Source organism: Mercenaria mercenaria, chromosome 9 (genome assembly GCF_021730395.1).
Source record: "Mercenaria mercenaria strain notata chromosome 9, MADL_Memer_1, whole genome shotgun sequence".
Lineage (NCBI taxonomy): Eukaryota > Metazoa > Mollusca > Bivalvia > Venerida > Veneridae > Mercenaria > Mercenaria mercenaria.
The window spans coordinates 72,116,012-72,136,831 of NC_069369.1; the positions used below are offsets into that span (position 1 = coordinate 72,116,012).

At 34.2% G+C, this 20,820-nt stretch overlaps 2 protein-coding genes across 4 annotated transcripts; both read left to right on the forward strand.

The window, feature by feature from the left end:
- Positions 1 to 8,127: 8,127 nt before the first annotated feature.
- Positions 8,128 to 11,066, forward strand: LOC123548117 (ctenidin-3-like). The gene is made up of 4 exons (XM_045335353.2): positions 8,128 to 8,191; positions 9,629 to 9,716; positions 10,224 to 10,547; positions 10,907 to 11,066. The coding sequence occupies exons 2-4, from the start codon at positions 9,650 to 9,652 to the stop codon at positions 10,921 to 10,923; spliced, it is 408 nt and encodes a 135-aa protein (XP_045191288.2). The 5' UTR covers positions 8,128 to 8,191; positions 9,629 to 9,649; the 3' UTR covers positions 10,924 to 11,066.
- Positions 11,067 to 14,417: 3,351 nt separating this feature from the next.
- Positions 14,418 to 20,427, forward strand: LOC123547435 (glycosyl hydrolase YngK-like). 3 transcript variants are annotated; one of them, XM_045334544.2, is made up of 4 exons: positions 14,418 to 14,493; positions 17,831 to 17,906; positions 18,576 to 18,803; positions 19,141 to 20,427. In XM_045334544.2, exons 2-4 carry the CDS (start codon positions 17,843 to 17,845, stop codon positions 20,319 to 20,321), a joined length of 1,473 nt encoding a protein of 490 aa, XP_045190479.2. In that variant the 5' UTR covers positions 14,418 to 14,493; positions 17,831 to 17,842; the 3' UTR covers positions 20,322 to 20,427. The 3 variants fall into 3 exon arrangements, with proteins under 3 accessions (XP_045190479.2, XP_045190478.2, XP_045190480.2); XM_045334543.2 differs by lacking the exon at positions 14,418 to 14,493 and adding an exon at positions 17,132 to 17,267; XM_045334545.2 differs by lacking the exon at positions 14,418 to 14,493 and adding an exon at positions 17,185 to 17,267 and having other exon boundaries at positions 17,831 to 18,045.
- Positions 20,428 to 20,820: the final 393 nt, after the last annotated feature.

The following is a 20,820-nucleotide window of genomic DNA, read 5'->3' on the forward strand; positions in this document are numbered from 1 at the left end:
CATGGCTGACGCCTTGTATAAATACTCGGTCCATGGCTTGTATAAATACTCGGTCCATGTCTGACGCCTTGTATAAATACTCGGTCCACGGCTAATGCTAATAGCCGTTTTATTATTCGACACTAGACTTTGTTGGTCAATTCGTGAAGAAAAAAAAATAACACAAATGTTTAATTCTCATGTCATGTAATAAAACACTAATTGAACGGCTTGCCTGTCAATAGTCAAAATTATTTGTCGTCTGTCATCCAGACCTAGGGCAATATATTAAGTACTTTATAAGTAATGACCAACAAGTCATTCAATAAGTTTATAATTTAGAGCATTTTCTGAGACAAGAGGGTCATGATGACCTTATATCGCTAACCTGTTATACTAAGCCTATGAATCATCAAGATAAACATTCTGACCAAGTTTCATGAAGATGGCTTTTCGTTTGATTTGAGTGGTGACCTAGTTTTTGACCCCACATGACCCAGCCAGTTTCGAACTTGGCCTAGGAATCATCAAGAAAAACATTCTTACCAAGTTTCACCAAGATAGGGTCATAAATATGGCCTCTAGATTGTTAACAAGCTTTTCCTTTGATTTGAGCGGGTGACCTAGTTTTTGATCCCATATAACCGAGTTTCAAACTTGGCATAGAAATCATCAAGATAAACATTCTGACCAAGTTTTATGAAAATATGGTCACAAATGTGGCCTCTACGATGTTAAAAAGCTTTTCCTTTGATTTGACCTGGTGACCTAGTTTTTGACCCAACATAATCCTAGAGATTATCAAGATAAACATTCTGTGCAAGTTTGTGCCGAATCAAAGCATAAATGAAACCTCTATATGGCTGAAAGGGCAAAAATAGAAAATTTTGCCCTTTTCAGGGGCAGTAACTCTAAAAACCCATGATGAAATCTAGCCGGTTTTCAAAATGAACTGAGATCTTATTGTGACTTAAGTTGTAAGTAAGTATGGTTAAAGTCAAATGTATAATGTAACTTCTATCGTGTTCTTAATGTAAAAATTAACAACTTTTGGCACTTTCAGGGGTCAAATAGGGGCCGTAATTCCAGAACCTATGAATGGATCTACGTATTCATCATGGAATCCAAGATCTATTGTTGTTAAAGATATTTTGCAAGTTTGTATCAAATCAAACCATAAATGAAGTCTCTATGTGGCTACAAAAGCCAAAATAGCAAACTTACCATAACTCGGGACCATAACTCTAGAACCCATCATGGGATCTAGCCAGTTTTTAAAAAGAACCGAGATATTATGCCAATACAAGTTGTGTGCATGTTTGATTAAAATCAGTTGCAAAATGTGGTCTCAACCGTGTTCACAAGCCAAAATAGAAAATTTTGGCCCTTTAAGGGGCCATAACTCTGGAACCCATTATGGGATCTGGCCAGTTTTCGAAAGGAAACGAGAAATAATTCCAATACAAGTTGTGTGCAAGTTGATTAAAATCAATTGTAAAATGTGGTTTCTAACGTGTTTACAAGTAATTGTGGACGGACGGACGGACGGACGAAGGCGATCGCAAAGCTCACCTTGTCAGCTAGGTGAGCTAAAAACACTGATAGAATCTATTTGCATTATATATGTTGGAGGGGGGGGGGGGGGGGGGGGTAAATATAATTACCACTGTTTTTGTAGAATTTGTAAATTTTCCTGAATAGTGTTATAATGAATTACCATTTCATTAAATAGTTTAAAAATTAGAATCAGTTATTCTTCTGTATAGTAAAGATTATTCAATCACATGAAAAATGTCGCATTTTATAAACATTAAAGTTACACATTTTGTCAAATTTCTACTTTACATTCAACATATTAGAACTACATTCCATCTATCTGTTTATTATTAGAAATGTAAATCAGATGTATACAACACCGAAGCAAGCATTTATACTTTGTTAATTGTCGCAAACTGTATATGAATCGATCGATCACATTTTATGCATAGTTTTAGGTGGGTGGGGTAATTTTCATTACCCGACATTTTGTTGGTTTTTGACAAAATTGCACAAAAGAGTATTTAAATCAGTTACTTTCCAAATGAATAGTTAGCTAGTAAAGGTTTCATCGCCTTTTATTAGTGTTGCTTGTATTTATTAAATGGTAAATAACGGGTTGTTAATTCTAATTATCGGTTGTAAAATACATACATTTTCCTACCCCCTTTTTCTATTTAAAATCTTTTAAATACCCGTCATCCATCTTTAAATTGTCATAAATATAGATTATATTGTAAACGTGATAAAAAGAAGATATCTCATTGATTTTTGGTCGAATATCTTTATTATACATTTTTTTTCATTATATAAAGTGGGTGGGGTACATAGAACACCCCGGATTTGCGTATTTCTTAGCCAAACCTTAACTATATTGCACGAAAGAGTATTTAAATGAATTAGTTTCCAAATGAATAGTTTGTAAATAAAGGTTTCATCGCCTTTCATTAGTGTTGCTCGTATTTATCAAATGGTAGATAACGGGTTGTTAATTCTAATTATCGGTTGTAAAATACATACATTTTCCTACCCCCTTTTTCTATTTAAAACCTTTTAAATACCCCTCATTCCTCTTTAAATTGTCAAAAATATAGATTATATTGTAAACGTGATAAAAAGAATATATCTCCTTGATTTTCGTCGAATATTTTTATTATGCCTTTTTTGCATTATATAAAGTGGGTGGGTACATAAAATACCCCGGATTTGCGTATTTCTTAGTCAAACCTGAACTAGATTGCACGAAAGAGTTACTTTCCAAATCAATAGTATGCAAGTAAATGTTTCATCGCCTTTCATTAGTGTTGCTCGTATTTATCAAATGGTAAATAACGGGTTGTTAATTCTAATTATCGGTTGTAAAATATATACATTTTCCTACCCCTTTTCCTATTTAAAATCTTTTAAATACCCCTCATCCATCTTTATTGTGTCTGAAATCATTAGTCCTCCACCTCTGATTCATGTGGGGAAGTTGGCAGTTACTTGCGGAGAACAGGTTTGTACTGGTACAGAATCCAGGAACACTGGTTAGGTTATCTGCCCGCCTTTACATGACTGAAATACTGTTGAAAAACGGCGTTAAACCCAAAACAAAACAAACAAAAAAATCTTTATATTGTCAAAAATATAGATTTTATTGTATACGTGATAAAAAGAATATATCTCCTTGATTGCTGGTCGAATATTTTATTCTGCATTTTTTGCATTATATAAAGTGGGTGGGGTACATAAAATACCACAGATTTGCGTATTTCTTAGCCAAACTTGAACTAGAGTATCTAGATTATTTTCTATTCTTACGGACTATTTCGCAGTGGTATTAACAAATGACTTTGAGAAATAAGACCATTTAAAAGGTTACTTCTTCATACTGTAATTTTTACGTTAAATATTTTTATTTTATTCTCTGATATTTTAGATGTCAAATTTTATAATAAAATGTACATAAAATGAGTACATTTTGCATATTTTTCAACCATAAGCCTTATGTGTAAAACCAATTTACATATTTGAACTGATTTTAGAAACATGATGTCATGTTTTGTTAGTAAAAAAGCGTTTTGAATCTTAGAAAAACTGCAAATATACAGAGTTATCTAACCCTAATATTGTCAAATTTCGCAAGAGCTTTTGTTTTGCAGGCCCGATTTTTCTAATCCACAAGACATTGTTCTTTCATAATATGTATACAAACAGACTATAGCATGACCGGACAGGTAAATCCATTTTTTTCATGCCTTTGCTCCCCGGCTATAATGTAACTTTGATACAGGGGGAAAAACACCGCCAAATTTAATACAGGTGACATAGGCCTTTATTACACTGGTCTCATACACAGGTGGAAGTAACGTATTTAGGATAATTTATGGATCCATGAGCCATATACTCTTTAATATATTACAATGATAATATATTCTGAGAACATATACATTGCCACCAGGTCCGCACTTTTTTAAAAATATTTCCTAATCAATGATTGGTCGTCTTTTGGGCAAGTGAATTAGAATTTTTTTGTTTCAAAGCCCAGTTGCAAGCAATATTCGCACAACAATCGATCAACGGCATACAAATAGGGTAGTTATCTCTATATCTGAATAAATCAGAAGTCTTCCCCCTAAACACATCAAGTTTACCGTGCCAACTTACTTTTGCAAATTATCTCCGCTTGCCATGATTTTCGATGACAAAACGGCGGATGTAAAGAACGTTTTTTTTTGCGGATCCAATGTACGTTTTTCATACATGGCGACAAAATCCGAATCTTATCCGAATATAAACAAGCAGCTATGTCAGGCGAAGGAGACTTACGAAAGAAAACTTAAATAGCTAACCTGTAAATAACTAAGTAGGATTGAACCTAATTCTTAACCTTGTTAGCTTGCATTTAGCCTGTCTGTTCTGACTGCTTGTAACGTTATTTTCAACTGGTACGTGCATTTGATGTTTTTTAGGGGAAGACTTTGATGAGAAAATGTGTGTCCTTAAGACTTTTTGATACTCAGGGACAATATTTTTCAAGATGTTTATACAGCGTTTTCAAAGCATATCCCCATGAATTATAAATGTTTTCTCGTGATGCTAGTGAAATCTTTATTGACATAATTATGTGATAAATAAATACTCTACAACTTGGAAAGCCTGCATTGCAAAGTATTTATGCTACAATTAAATGCTACTGGGTTCTTTTGCAGGAAACCAGCGATGGTCATGAAAATCGTGACTCTTTTCAACATATTTTCCGCATTTCAAAATGCTTTAATACCACTGTTTTCTTTGTAAAACTGTATTATTAATTTAACATCCACACCCTCGAAAGGTACACTTTTTTAAAATGGTCAGTTATTCTATTCGTTTTCCCACATATGGTGAAAGTTCCAAGCGAGAGACGTTCTCTATTATGTGCCATTGTTGTAACCAAAAGAAATACTAACTGTTACTAGACTTTTTATTTCATTCTATTTCAATTTACGTTTTGGCCTTAAGGCTTTTATCAGTTTAGCAATACTCAAGATACATCATTGTTGTTATACAAAGAACAGTAAACGTTTTTACACTCTCTGTTTCATTCTAGATATTTTTAACATTTCGGCCTTAGAGCCTTAAAGAATATAGCAATATTCAACTTGAAACTTTAGATATACATCACTGTTGAAATATAAACAAAAAATAAATGTTATCAGACTCTTCATGAAATACGTTTCAGAATTGTGTCTATTGTAAATCTAGCATTCTAACATGGCTCGATTTTAAGAAGTAAATCATGAGATTGACGCGCGGACCTGTAAGAGAGCATTATGACGTCAACTGTGACGTCAAATTGCCGCATGACGTCCGATACATTACTCCTCGGGTAAATGAAGACCAGCATAATATTTATTAAAATTTGTCAATGAGAATGTCAGAATGAAAATAATCAAGGCCTTCTTGTGATTTATCGTCTAATTTACCACGGTTCATCGTTCAGATGCTTCAGTATTTAACCAACTCTGAACCGTGGTAAATTAGACGATAAACCACTCGAAGGCCTTGATTATTTGTAAAATATTCAAGTACATTTACTACATTTTGATTTTCTTTGTATACTATGTTGATTAAACTGACGTGAACTCGTAACATTGGTATCAGCTCTATCCATTTTGCACTAACAATTTCAGTCAGATATCACGAAGAAATTATGACCAGTGTTAGGTAGGAATAAAATGTATTTTAACCTTTACCCTGCTAAATTTCTATAATGAACGTGTCTATCTTTCAATTTGGACAGTACCATTAACTGTTGAAGAATCAGAGATCATGTTCTGCACTGGTCGCAAAGACAGAATCAATCGTGCCCAGCATGATAAGGGTTAAAGTACATAACATAGACCGGAGAATTATACATGTGTACATTAAAACAATCTGATAATCAGTTATGAGTATTGACATTCAAACTTTAATTTGAAACATAGTGTCTAAAATAAGTGCCCAATATTAACATGTCAATCCTTTGAAAGTATTAAATGATAAGACTGTATACTTGAATCTGAATAGTGTCGCTTTGATAAAAGACGTAAGGTTAATACGAAAATTTCAGCGAAAATACAATAGAATAGTTAACCCTTAGCCTGCTGCAGGCGGATTTAACAGCCTTTGCAAACAACTTGGAACCAGATCAGACGCCGATTAAATCGGCGTCTGATCAGGTTCCAAGCTGTTTGCTACTCTGACAATATTTCTTCCAATTTTGGAGCAAATTGAATGAACTTTACAATTTAAGCAGAGGACATTTCCAGCAGACGACAATTTATCTAGCATGCTAAAGGTTAAACTATGTAGCTTGAATTACGTGGTAAAAGACATTCTGAAATTGCTTGAAAAGACAGAAAAAGATGTGATAATATTCACATACTTTAGAAAACACTTTCAAAATAGTTTGGGTGAAATGGACGAGCAAACAGAATAAAATAGTGTTTTTCATTGGACTGAAGACGGCAATGACCTTTGAAGTTATACAAATAGTGCGCGATTTTATTTGAATGATGGTTATATACTGCTGTTCACTGAAGCGGTCTTATAAGAACAAATAAATGATTTATTTTCAATTTGTCAAATAGTATACGATAATAAATTATACTACATATCAATCACACTTTATTTCTAATTTATCAGTTGAAAAAGTACGGTATGCAAATTTTGTTTTACTTCAATCAATGACAAAAACCATATGGCAGGTATATTTTATATTTCCGTAATAACTTTGAAAAAAAAACAGACCTGTAACTTGTCATTTTTCCTGAACACGCAAATCAAGTGCTCTGCCCTTATTGTACAGGAACGTACTTAAAGATACGTTTAGATTTAAATATGAAACTATATATGTATTGCATATCTTGCATGTTCAGATTAATAAACCCGAGTGTTGTTTTAAGACGTAGATACAATAACCTTAAAATTTTCACGATTGGTGTATCCATTCCTTATCAAATGAGAACGTGGTTTGGAAGCATAGAATGTATCAGAACAAAATTGTAGCAGATTTAAAGTAATTTGATTTTCAGACTAATGTAATGTACAAAATCCATTAAACGCGGATGAATTGGTGTTCTATTATACAACATTGAACGTATCACATGATCCAAAATCACCAACATCAAGCCAGCATTTATTTTACGACTGCAGCCTCCTGGTATGAACGTTTATCAACTTTATAAGATTTTTGAAGAATTTAAAAGTAAGCGTAGAATACATGGAAGCCTCCTCTTGTGTATATTCTAATCTTTAGCTGTTATAACTTCCTGTAAAATGCGCCCAATTGCCTTACCATGCTGGACACGATAGATTCTGCCTTTGGGACTAGTGTACATCACGATCAGCCTGCACATCCCTTTTAACAGTTAATGGTACTGTCCAATTTGAAAGATGGACAAGTTCATTATAGAAATTTAGCATGGTAAGGGTAAAGTAACCGTTTCGTATACATTTTGAACACGTTCATGGATTTATCAAAATGAATCTACATCTGTAAAGAACTTTTTCTTATACCATGTTTGTACATGTACAAAGATAGTTTCGATTCGTTCCTTACATATGCTATGTTTCAAGATTAAATTTGAGAAACTGTAATATATTTATATACACAAATGTAACAGAATAATTGTTCATCAAGAGATAAATGATTTTAGATATGCTTTACATTTTTACATAAATTATTTTAGATATGCTTTACAATTGGCGTTTTCAATATAACTTCTTCTCGGCGATATATGACCATTTTATGTCGATTCGCCGTAAAACCCAACTCACTCACTCACTCACTCGACCAGTAATAATGAGAAAAATTGGAAACAACCACAGTTGTCACATTTCTATTTAGTTTTTGCCTTTGTCATCGTCTTTCTTTTGTGGTCATGAAAACCGCATATTTATTATGCATTAAAGATAACTACCTACTTTTTTATCATTTATATTCGGACAAAATAGTAATCAATTTACGTAAACGGCCAGGTAAAAAACGCATGTTGGGCTTTGTCCTGTATGTTTTTGACAGTGATGTATTAATTATAGATTTACTTTGTGCCAATTGTTTGAAAAACCTCAAATGACCCGGAAAATAATGAATCATCTGTAATGTATAAATACGACTATTTTTGCTGTGTTACAACATTGCGCCGCTGTTTCATAAAGTTAACAAAAGGTAAGATGTTTAAAAAAATATTGATTTACTGGTACAATTTTCAGTAATATATTATTTGATTAACTGGTAAATTGTGCTCCATAAAATGAGAAGATCTTATTTCATGTAATATATTATGTATTTTACTTTTTTCAAATTCTCTCTCTCTCTCTCTCTCTCTCTCTCTCTCTCTCTCTATATATTATATATATATATATATATATATATATATATATATATATATATATATATATATATATATATTGTTTTTATTGTTATATATTTAGTCACACTGATGAGCCATTCACGGTGAAACGCCATTTTATAATTTTACGATATTTTGTTGCCGTTCCGGGTTCTTTTTTGTTCTTAATATATATATATATATATATGTTTTTGCCTTTGATTCTTTTATTTATAATTAATCTTTATGAACATTTGAATTTAAACATTAAATTTGATTTTTTAAGGATAAAAGGCGGTAGGAAAGCTTTTACTGCCGTGGCAGGACGAGTTCGATTCCCGACTCGGACACGTGTTTTTCTTGCTTTGCATTTTCTTAAATAGTTAAGAAACAAAAACCTCATGTTCTAATGTCCATAATATGACCAAACTTCTACGTCGAAGAAATATCATTTTAGCCAAAATTTGACTCCAAATCTTTTTAAAGCCTACGACGTAAATTAAACAAGAAACTTGTTCCAAAAGATAAGATAATAAATTAGTTATGCATCATATTGTAAGATTATTAAGATGTAACACGCAAAGAAGAGTAACTGTACATAATTTATGCATTCGGAAATATGCTATCTTCCAAAGTGAAATATTTATACTCACTATTTATTTTAAATAGAAAGAAGAAAAAAATCATTTATTGGCACAATAATATCAATGGAGCTGAAGTCGTCCACAAAAACATTAACATTAACAAAATGGCGTCATTCGAAAACAGCAATCAAAATTTCAAAACGAACATCAGTAGTAGCTAAAACTTAATTGGCACGGCTATGTGACTTGGATATTTGAAATTAAAGTCAGGAACTGTATTTATATCTACATGTGAATTACAATTTAACGTGTGCGAGTCCTTTCGGCTGTTATGTTATTTTATTGTAAAGATTGATAAAAGAAGATTCGCTATGATTTTAAAATATCTTTTAAAGAAACTTTAGATCTTCTTTTTATAGTTATCTACAGTAAAATGTAAAAAGGGCTTACTATTATTTATTGTACGTTTATACAGGTATAAACCGAATTTGTCACTTTTCGCAGAACATCCACGAATCGCGTTTTGCCAGGAGTTCCAGTATGGTTTATACCCCTATAAACGTACACAAAGTAACATTGAATCCTTAAATAAATGTATTGGATTTACCGGAACAATATTTTTGTTGTAGTGAAAACTTTTTCTTCTTCTTAAACTTCGCTTTCTATTACATTTTTAACTTTCAATTACAGGTTCAACAGTCTAGTAGCGAAATGAAGATCTTAGTTGTTCTAGCAGCTGTCTTGTGCGTGGCTATTGCCACTCCTCCGTACGGAGGAGGTAAGGTCTTTGGTCTTATTTCAGAATTTGAACGATGGTTATATTTTTGCTAATGTTCGTTTTCATTGCAGATTGCAAATTCAAAGAAATCGCGAAGATTTGCTTTCATTTTACAAGTTTTCTGTTTTTTAAAGATGACAGCTCAAGTTTTATAACATTTTGCATCGATATAGCAACAGATACAGCAAAACCGATTATTGTTTTTGTCATTTGTTTGAAAACTTCAATGCGTGTTACATAACATGAAGCAAAATAAGTAACGGTACTTGTTTAATGCAAAATATATACTTTTGAATATTCAGCTGCCGTGAATAAATCCACATCCCATAAATCTGAAAAAAAAAATGATGCGAAATTTCCACATTCGACAGTGCTACACATACGAGATGGTTCAAGAGTTTCAGATAGATTTTAACATGTCATTTGCATAGAACAATTTAAAATACAACTTTATTTAAGACAAAAAATGTGTGCATTTATTTTCAAGACGCTATAATACGTTTCTAGGTGGTTATGGTGGTGGCTATCGGTACGGCGGCATTCGCGGTCCACACGGCGGAGTGATAATTGGTGGCGCCTACGGAGGTTATGGGCCATACGGTGGCTTTAGAGGAGGACGTGGTTTCTATATGGGATATCCTGGCTACGGCGGCATTTATGGCGGTGGAATGTATGGTGGCTATCCACACGGTGGTGGCTATTACGGCGGCGGCGGATATGGCGGCGGGATGTACGGAGGTTATGGAGGTTATCGTGGCGGGATGTACGGAGGTTATGGCGGTTATGGTGGCGGGATGTACGGAGGTTATGGCGGAGGTTATGGCGGTTATCGTAAGTAGAGAAACGGTTAAATCGTCATATATGTTTGTAGAAAAGCATACAATTCATTATTTTTGTATACCTATAAACTTGAATGTAAAGTGAAGAAATCTCAAGTGTATTTTCCAGTGGTCATCGTTTGCTTTAACTTGCCGCAGACGTTTGTAATTGTAAGTTACATACATGTTACCAATACACATGAAAAAGGCATATGCATGTCCACTACATAGCGAGACAATCTAAAATTTGCTTTTACTAATAACAAGAGCTCTAATATTTTCATTGAGATGATTTTTGTAACTCTTAAAATTTATAAAAAAAAACTATAGCATTGGTGGTTTTTAATTTGAATGTTTGTTTAATTTCTGTAGGAAAAGGATACTATTGATGAAAGGCTCTAACACATACCAATTATTTGCGATGACGTACAGACTAGTTTACATATTTATTGCGGGTCCCGACCACGTGCTTTCTTTTCAAGATCACTCCTATTTATATTATTAGAATAGAATAAAGCATTCCAAAAATCAATGAGTTTTTAATTGTGTATCATTGCGTTGCGTTAACCAATCCCATTTAAAGTAAGTTCTGGACTGAAATGAAAGTCAAATTTATATCTCCAAGCATAATATTATTTATAACAAACCTGTGGTTTGTTTGAGTCTGTTAATGAGGTGCTATGAAGTGCACAAAACTGCTAAGTAAAGGTTGAATTCTTATTCATCCCTATAAACAAACCAATTTCAAGATTACATAGGCTTAGCTGAGTGTTTAGTTGGTTTAAACATATTTTATTTTTGAATTATTTTCACAACATGAATACATATATACAATATAGGATTGGACAGGAAGCTTTAAAAGCTTAAAGTTGCCCTCTCTCTGTTACAACAATGTGTATACATAGTTTATGACAATATAAAACTTCAAATGAATTGGAAAATTACAAGCTTTTACTAAATGAAAGTTATATAGCGGCTATCTATAAAGATTTCCTTTGTTGGAAATATAATAGAAAAAAACAGAAATAGTAAAAAATTTACAATAAAACTAGCGGCAATCACATGCTTATTGTTACTATCACTTGATACAGACATGCTATTTTTCACGTAAGCTTTTTCTGATATGTGCACATCTTGTTGATCAAAATCTTTTGGATTTAACAATGTAACACTGAACAGCAGTAAGGCAGGATTACCTTGTGACGTAACATTTAATGTAGGAGTGCAAACTGGGATAAGAAATTAAACAATTGTATTCTCAAGTGAGAGTATCTCGGGCATACGAAAAATTAGTGAAAAGGAGTTTCTACATCCCCACAGTCACAATCTGGAGTCTCAATAATGTTTTTAGCATAAAAATCAGAAGATAGAGAGGTGCATTGTGTACATAGCCTTGTATGAAGTATCTGAGTTTTTCTTACTCCTGTCAGAAAGTACTTTGAAACAGTGGGAATATCATTATTTAACATATCCTCGCTTTAAGGACGCTAAAGAACAAGCGTTACATATTTCATCTGGAAGCGCACTGAAGTCCCTTATGACTGATGGAAGAAATGAATTGTAATAAAATGCAGTATGTATGAATGTAGTCTGATGTTTTTTAGCTTTTATAAGGGGGTATCTGTGGTCTCTTCCTATATGAGATGGAACAAGATCTGAAAGATAGGATGGTGTGAGATTATTTTCATTTTATAAAACAGAACTAACTTATCCTTTTTCCTTCTGCTAGCAATGGTCTCCCAACCAACTGCGGATAACAGTTTGTCAATGGAAACGAGTTTCATTGTTCCAGTGCTGCTTCATGTTGATTTTTTTTTCAATTTCTTGCTTTTCGTTTTGTGTGCAATTGTCGAAAAGAGCACCGCCGTATTCAAGAAAAGGTCTTATGAATGATTTCAGATTACCTCAAGAGAATTTCTGTCTAAATGAAATTTCAACTTTTTCATGACATATATTCGTAGCCAGGCTTTTTTGGTTATGTAGTCAATTTGTGTAGTCCACCTAAGATCATTGTAAAGAAGAATACCTAAATGTTTATGATTATAAACTTCGTTTATTTGTTTACCTTGCATTGATAGTGGAGGATGATAAGCTCTATCAGAAGGGTTTAAGTTCACTAGCCATCTTGATGTCCAGTTTGAAATCGTCTGAAGATCGGAATTTAAGATAGAAAAAGCAGTATTTGGGAATTCAACTACAGTTGAAAGGCTCGTATCATCTGATCGTGAATATCTAGGACTATGTCGATGTAGATGAGAAATAAGAGGGGGCCAAGGATTGATCCCTGAGAAAACCCCTTCAGTGATTAACTTTTGAGCTGATTTGCAACCAGGGAGTATAACACTTTGTTTCTAATTATGCAAGTATGAGGAATATCAGGATAATAAGGATCAAGAGATTCCAATAGACTTAAGTTTATAAATGAGGCCCTTATGCCAAACACGGTCGCATGCCTTACTTATTTCACAAAATGTAGCCCTTATTTCTTTACCAGAATCGATAGCTTGTGAACATAAGTTGTAGATATATGTAAGTAGGTTGTATGTGTGGTAGCGGGGTTGCTGAGTTTTCATCTACACGTGTTTGACCAATCAAAAAACATCGTTCATCAAGTTGGCTTTATCAGGCATATCTTCAATAATTTTATCATCATATAACAGGGGAGAAATAGAGAATGGCATAGATGGTTTTATGAAAGATTTTAGACAACGCCACCAACTTTTGTTGGTTTTGGATTCTGATTTTAACTTTTTAGAATGAAGATCCAACAGTTGACTCTTTGCAACACGGATTTTATTAAGATTTTATTGAGTGTTTAGTTCAGGTTTAAGTATCTGCAACAATTAATTTCATGCAATAGTTACGGTCTTCTCGCTTATGGTATATCTTCACTCAAATGCCTTTAATCTATGTCCATTTGTAGTAGTAGATTTCCGTGTGATTACATATTCTCGTTAGGCAAACTGGCATGCTTCGGATGTAAATGCAGCTAAACGTGCGAATGACTTTCTGTAAAAGCCGGAAAATACCGAAATCGCATATGGAGAATACGAAGTTTGCCGATTCCCATTACAGGCCCATTATCTTAATAGTAGACAAGTATAGCTTTTATAAAAGCTAGAAAGTGGCTTGCTTAGCTCTTGTTATGAGAGAGCAGGCATGGATCCTAAAGTGATATGCCATTGAAAAAGCGTCTATGACCTCAATATTAGATAAGAGTCCACATAGTCCTGATGCAAAGTTTGTCATCACTCATTATTACCACCAAAGAAGCAACCTGAATCATTCTGCCTAAGAATGAATATAAATATGTATCCAGTCCCTGGAATATTTCCAGTGTTAAGATATCATCCTAATGGCATTCGTTTCAAATACGTAAGCTTCTAAGTGCTCAACCGGCTCAGTTACCCAAAATTTCCCTATCTGTTAAGTTCGTTTCTGCAATTAGGGAGAAGCGATTGATGCAATATTCTACTTGCGATAGATTGGTCCTTTGCGTGTCTTTCTTCTGAAAAGTTTATCGCAATAGCCTGGAGTTTTCTGGAAACAAAAAGCATATCTAGAAAAAATGTTGTTGTTTTTTTTTTCAAAAATAAGCAAAATCTTTACTTGAAAATTTAGAACTTCACCGCGATAGCTACCAATCATCTCGTGAAGTTTCAAGCGTTAACGCGAAATTTTGTGCCACAACATTTTCAGGAAAAGATAAAATATCTAGAAAATATCATTCATCGCTAAAATGCTTTCAGAAAAAAATATGCACACCTTTTCTGGAAAGTTTACAATATTGTCGTTATAGTTACCTAGGTATCTCGTGGCAAAAATATGCCACCATACTACCGTTAACCTAATTTATACCTTAGATAAATGCCGGAAGTTTTCAACTAAACAGAAATTTATGCGATAAGGAAAAATGTAATACATATTTATCTGTGTCAAGGCACTGTGACAAGTTTAAGGTAAAAGTTATTTTAGCATGGTCTATACTTCATTGTTTTCTATTTTTCCCTATACAATTATTTTCTTCAGTTTTGATGAGAATTAAGTACTTCATTAAATGTTTGAAATAAATTTTGTACCATAGTTCTGTTGAGTTTTTTTTTTTTGTGCTAACTAAAACCTGATACCTAGTATAAAGGCCCTTCTTTAGCCTATAACTTACACATTTGGCACCTACGTGTTATCATTCCTATCTAGGTAATGACTTCACAATTGTATTAAACAAAGCAAATCAATTGCATGTCTCTGTTATATACCTTGTCATATCATGTACGATATCCTATAACTTTATAAAGCAATATATCTGTTACAGTCGGAACTTATTGCTACAAACGTACATGTCATGATATCAGCACATACCATTTGAGCCGCGCCATGAGAAAACCAACTTAGTGGCTTTGCGACCAGCATGGATCCAGACCAGCCTGCGCATCCGCGCAGTCTGGTCAGGATCCATGCTGTTCGCTAACAGTTTCTCTAATTGCAATAGGATTTGAAAGCGAACAGCATGCATCCTGACCAGACTACGCGGATACGCATGCTGGTCTGGATCCATGCTGGTCGCAAAGCCACTATGTAGGGATAATACACGTTTTTTTGTGTATTAACGTCCGTAGAAGCCCGCGGGATTGTTTGTGACCGAGACCGAAGGTCAAGGTCACAAACATATCCCAAGGGCTTCTGCAGACGTTAATACACAAAACAAACGTGTATTGTCGCTATTCTTGCATAAAAAAGTATTTCACGACGATTTATGTATTGTTTTCATATGTGATGACTTGACGATTCCGGTACATTTTTTATTAACCATTCCTGTTGGTCAGAGACCACCAATTCAAAAAAGTACAGGGAACTGATTGGGAATGAGGTAAGTGTATACCTGGGAATAAGGTAACGTCTGTGCGTTCTGATTGGTCAGTCATGTAAACAAACCCAGGAAGTGATTATTTTTTCAAAATTGATATTTTTTCACTGCATTTACAGTATTTTATTATACATTTTGACAAAATTTGCTACATTTTATGTGTATTGAAAAAAAGTTTTATCAAAAGAATTTCTCCCGCCATGCCAACGATGTAAACAGGGGGTCATCTCATTCACACGAAAATTACTTAAATAAAGTATCACTATTCATATGTTTTTCGTCCGATATTTTGGTAGAACTAAGATAGTTCTTGAAAAATATGTAGTTAGATATACATGTTTCGATGTATGGAAGGCCGTACACGCCATAATGTTATAATGTAAGTCTATGGGGAAACAATTGGTGGTCTCTACCCTGTTGTTCTTGGAAACGGTAAACATGTTTTAAATATCCGTATCCAGGGCCCGGAAATAAACAACACTATCAAAAGCACATCCTGAAGGTTTTTAAGCGATTTTTTATGTCTCATTATTACAAACATAAAACTACCAATAATTGTTCATATCATTTCACAATTTGGTGGACTCGATCACAATTTCAAGAACAATAACTTTACATTCGAGTTATATTGAGTACGGACACGATGTTGGAGTACGGATGAGTACGAACGTAGTGTCAAGTTTCCAAGCTGTTTATATAAATTCTTCCAGAAATTAGATAAAAACATACCGACTGGTACTTACCAAAATCATAAATATAATACCTAAAAACGAACAATAGCACAAGTTACACGCGATACTTATTTATTCACAGTTATTTACAATAACTGAACAGACGCTTTGTAAAGGGAGTGAACTCTAAGAGAAGCTAGTGCGTACATTGATGGGGCCAGTACGTTTGGGGTTGGAAACAGATATAGCTAAACAAACTATGGATTACATTGTATCTATAATGCTACAAGAAGAGGTTGTTCTGGAAGAAACAAGACGCAGATGCCAAATATCAGTGTGCGTAAAAATACATACATATATCCCTGGCAAAGCATTTCAAAAATAAAAATCATGTATTAACAGCACGTGAATTGTCTTGTTTGCACACGATTTTTCTCCCGTTTACACATGGGCGGATCCAGTGAAAAAAGTAGTTTTTATGCAAGAATGTTGGTTTTCTCATGGCGCGGCTCATTTTATTTTAAGGTAGTGGACCCGCAATGATAATCGGCAAATTAAGTAAGCTCCGTATGCGCTTTTGGCATTCTCCAGTTTTTACGGAAAGCTCTGTGCGCGGTGAGCTAGACGTGCGTCCGAAGAATGCCGAAATGCCTAACACGAATCCGTAATGACACGGAAATTGCCAAGTTTCAATACGGGTCCACTACCTTAAAATGAAAATACATGGGTATGATGTCTGCGCCTAAATATATATCCTAACATTACCCTCAGTATGGTTGATAAAGGAAATATCAGAGTAATAACGCACGCAGATTATTCTAGTAAGAAACAAATGTGTGTCTTAAATTTTTTTAAAATAAAATATAAAAAAAAAACAACGATATTTTTATAATTGACCTGTATCACCCATTAATAAATAAAGTTCCACTAGTCTATAAATATGAACATTTTTTCCCAAAAGTGTCAGAAGCTGACATATATTTCCACGGGTTTTATATTATTCAAGTGACAGAAAATCCAACAAAAATGTGTTCTACCTTTTAGGTATTTATTAATTGATATGAATGACTGAACTTTAAAGCGGTACTTGAAAGGTTTCGATATTTACTTCCTGATGAGAATAGTAAACTACACCTTAAATTATTTGTGATTTTCAATACAAAGGCGACTAATCTTAATGAAAATGAAGACTTAGGTCGTAAGTAAACGTTTATAAATACGCTTTTATATGTATAGCTAACATTTATACTGTTGTGTATGGTTGTTCATTAAACGTTTTTATTTCTTTTATTTGTATTAACTATGTATTATAATGTAATTGTTAAACTGTAGAATGCAGGTATATGTTAGTGCTAGAGTTACTAAAACATTTTATTGTCAATTTACTTTTGATCAGCTTACAATCTACTAAATGAACTTGTTTACCAGAATTAACGCTATAATGAAAATGTCATTTATTTGTAAAGCCATAAGCCACAACAGTTTTGACTACCTTGACTTTTTGAGCCGTACCATGAGAAAACCAACATAGTACGTTTGCGACCAGCATGGATCGCATCTGCGGCTCATATATTCTAGTGACAATCGTATACAGTTGATACATTTTGAAAGCTAAATTAGAATTTTCTCAACGGATTTATACATGCTAATAATATATTTAAAATCAGTAAGCATCTGTTTTTCAGTTCTTGGGTCCAGCTTTTCTTGGACAAATGTATATAAACTGAATTATGTAAGAAATTTCATCAATCCACTTTACAGACTGGTCTTACAATGCAGGCAGCCATACTTGGAGTTTTCGTGTTTGGTGTTCTAGCTGACATTGCTGCAAGTCAAGGTAACAGGGGCCAGGTTCTTGATGAATTTATTGACCCGACCCGAAAAGTACCTTTTTGTCTTTAAAGAGGAGTCTTACGTTAGAACATCCTGTTGAAGAACTCATATTGGCAAACAGTAAATGGCCGCCATGAATACCGGTATATATACATATATAAATATAATTGAAATGCTACTTTCAAACTTTCATTTCTATAAAAGACGACAATTCATGATTTTCAAACGACTTTTGCGGGATTTATGGTCGATTCTCTGCATATTTGGGATCCGTCTGAAACAAAATGTGAAGATAATTCGCATAATACATGGAATCGCATGATAGGAACAAACGTCAAACCATTGTTTTGTTACAATTATATTTAGAATTATTCCTAAATAGGTTTCCCTACATAAAAAGCGGCATGCCGTGTCCTTCTTGGGTTCGTACATTGCGGGTAAGAACCGCACTTTCTAACACGTACGAATCGATTGGCGGTAGTCTATGTAAAACAAAATTTCAATATATTATTTAATCGTAATTTATATTACATGAATATGTGTGTAGTAAAACTATTGTAATTTATTCAGTTTTAATTAATCGTAACTTATACCATAAGAATAGACTTGTAGTAGTACTATCAAGATATATTATGCATTTAGCCGTTATGTTATGCATTCAAAATACTTGTAGACTCGCAATGGCCTGTGCGGGAGTTCCGCGGTGTTTGGGTGGCTACGGTTGCAAACATTGATTGGCCATCTTCCCGCCATTTATCCACCTCTCAACAGCAGCATGAACTTGACCTCATTATTCAGACAGTGCATCACCTGAACTTCAACGCCATTGTGTTCCAGGTTCGAACTTCAGGAGACGCCATGTATAATTCATCACTAGACCCATGGAGCTATTATTTGACTGGTAAATACAGAAAAAAGATTGCCGATAAGAAATCCTTTCCTAGTATGCAGGTGCTCGCAATCTTTCTTTGCTTTTAGGACACTTTACTTTCATAGACGCAATACAAATAATGCAATTTATTTTCGATCTTCAGATGTTGAGTATCAAGATTGTGTATCACTAAAATTTGAGATTTGACAGGTTTTACGTTTGGTACGACGTTCTTAGTTTAAGGTTTATTACGTAAACGCACAGGATAAACGTCCTGTAGAATAGCCATCATAGTTTGTTTGAATGTATTTCTGGACAAGTTTGAGACCAGACAAATACTAACTTCATTATCAAATTCATTTGACAGGAACACAAGGAAAAGCATCTAATCCGTTTTGGGATCCACTTGCCTACTTGATAGAAAAGTCTCACATCTATGGAATAGAAGTACATGCCTGGTTTAACCCATACAGAGCTCATGCCGGGAGTAAATCACACAGCGGATTGGCTCCTACAAACATGGCAAACCGTTTTCCCCAGTACGCTTATGGTTACGGTAACAATCTCTGGATGGATCCTGGCGCAGAAGACGTCCAAAACTATATAATTTCTGTTTTTAATGACGTTGTTAGACGCTACGATGTGGACGGAATACATATAGACGATTATTTCTATCCTTATCCAGTTCAAGGTCAAGCTTTTCCGGACACCCACACTTACACAGAATACAAATCAAGAGGAGGAACGCTTTCCTTGTCAAACTGGCGAAGAGAAAATATAAATAACTTTGTACAAAGGGTGAATAAAGAGATACATGCAACTAAACCGTACATCAAATTTGGAATAAGTCCATTTGGGATCTGGAAACCAGGACACCCGGCTGGTATTCATGGGTTTTCAGCATATGACTCAATATATGCGGATTCCAGAAAATGGCTCGTTGAGGGTTGGGTAGATTACTTAGCACCTCAGTTATATTGGGAAATAGACCCTCCTGCACAGAGTTATCCCGCTTTGCTTGACTGGTGGTTTCAGCAGAACTCGAAGAACAGACATGTTTACGCAGGTAATGAGGTGGCCAAGGTTGTTTCAAAAGGTTGGAGTGTGCAAGAGATAGCCAATCAAATAAAAATATCTAGAAATCGTAGAAACTCATTAAGTTTGGGAAATATTCAGTTTAGTATGAAGTATTTCATTAAAAATAGCCATGGTATATCGGATGCTTTTAAGGTATTATATACAGCTAAAGCTCTTACACCTGAAATGACTTGGATGAATGTCAGCATTCCGGCAGTTCCAAAGAATGTCAAAAGACATTCAAATTCACTTACATGGTCACCTGACACAACTGGTGTTAATAGATATTGGTCAATATATAAACAGTATGCTGACGCGTGGAATCTCCTTAACGTAGTGAAGGCAGATGTGACATCAGTGTCTAACATCGGAGATGGGTACTATTCAATAAAGGGGGTGAACCGCGCTGGGATTGAGAGCAAACCAGTTGTAATTCATATCAACGGTGCTCAAGGAGTAATTGTGGGATGAGAAGGGAGTCAAGTGAGAAGGGACATGAAATGAGTAGCTATTTTTGCGTATTATTTTTGTTCTGTTTTTGATTGTTTTAAATGTAAAATAAAATATGTAAAAGAAGTACGATTGCTTTTCATTAAACCAAAGGCATAAATATTATATTCCGTTTCTTTTTAAGTCCCTGTGTATATCTTTAGATATTAAAATTCATCAGATAACCAAATGTAGTTGCCAGAATATCTCTACATCGCCAGTTTTTACCCACCTTTTCATTCAAGGGATATTACTCTAGCATTTGATGATGTCACAAATAGTTCATAATTACCAATCCGATTAATGTTTTCTCTCAGACACAAGTATGCGCTAATTTGTGCTAAAACAAGATTACGATCAGTTACGTACTTTTAACTTGTCAAATACTACACTGGCCATAGCTTTCGCAGAAACGGTGGTTCCAACGCGGTGGAGGATTCGTCGCAGAAGCGGTGGATAAATGTGGCCGGCTGACTACATT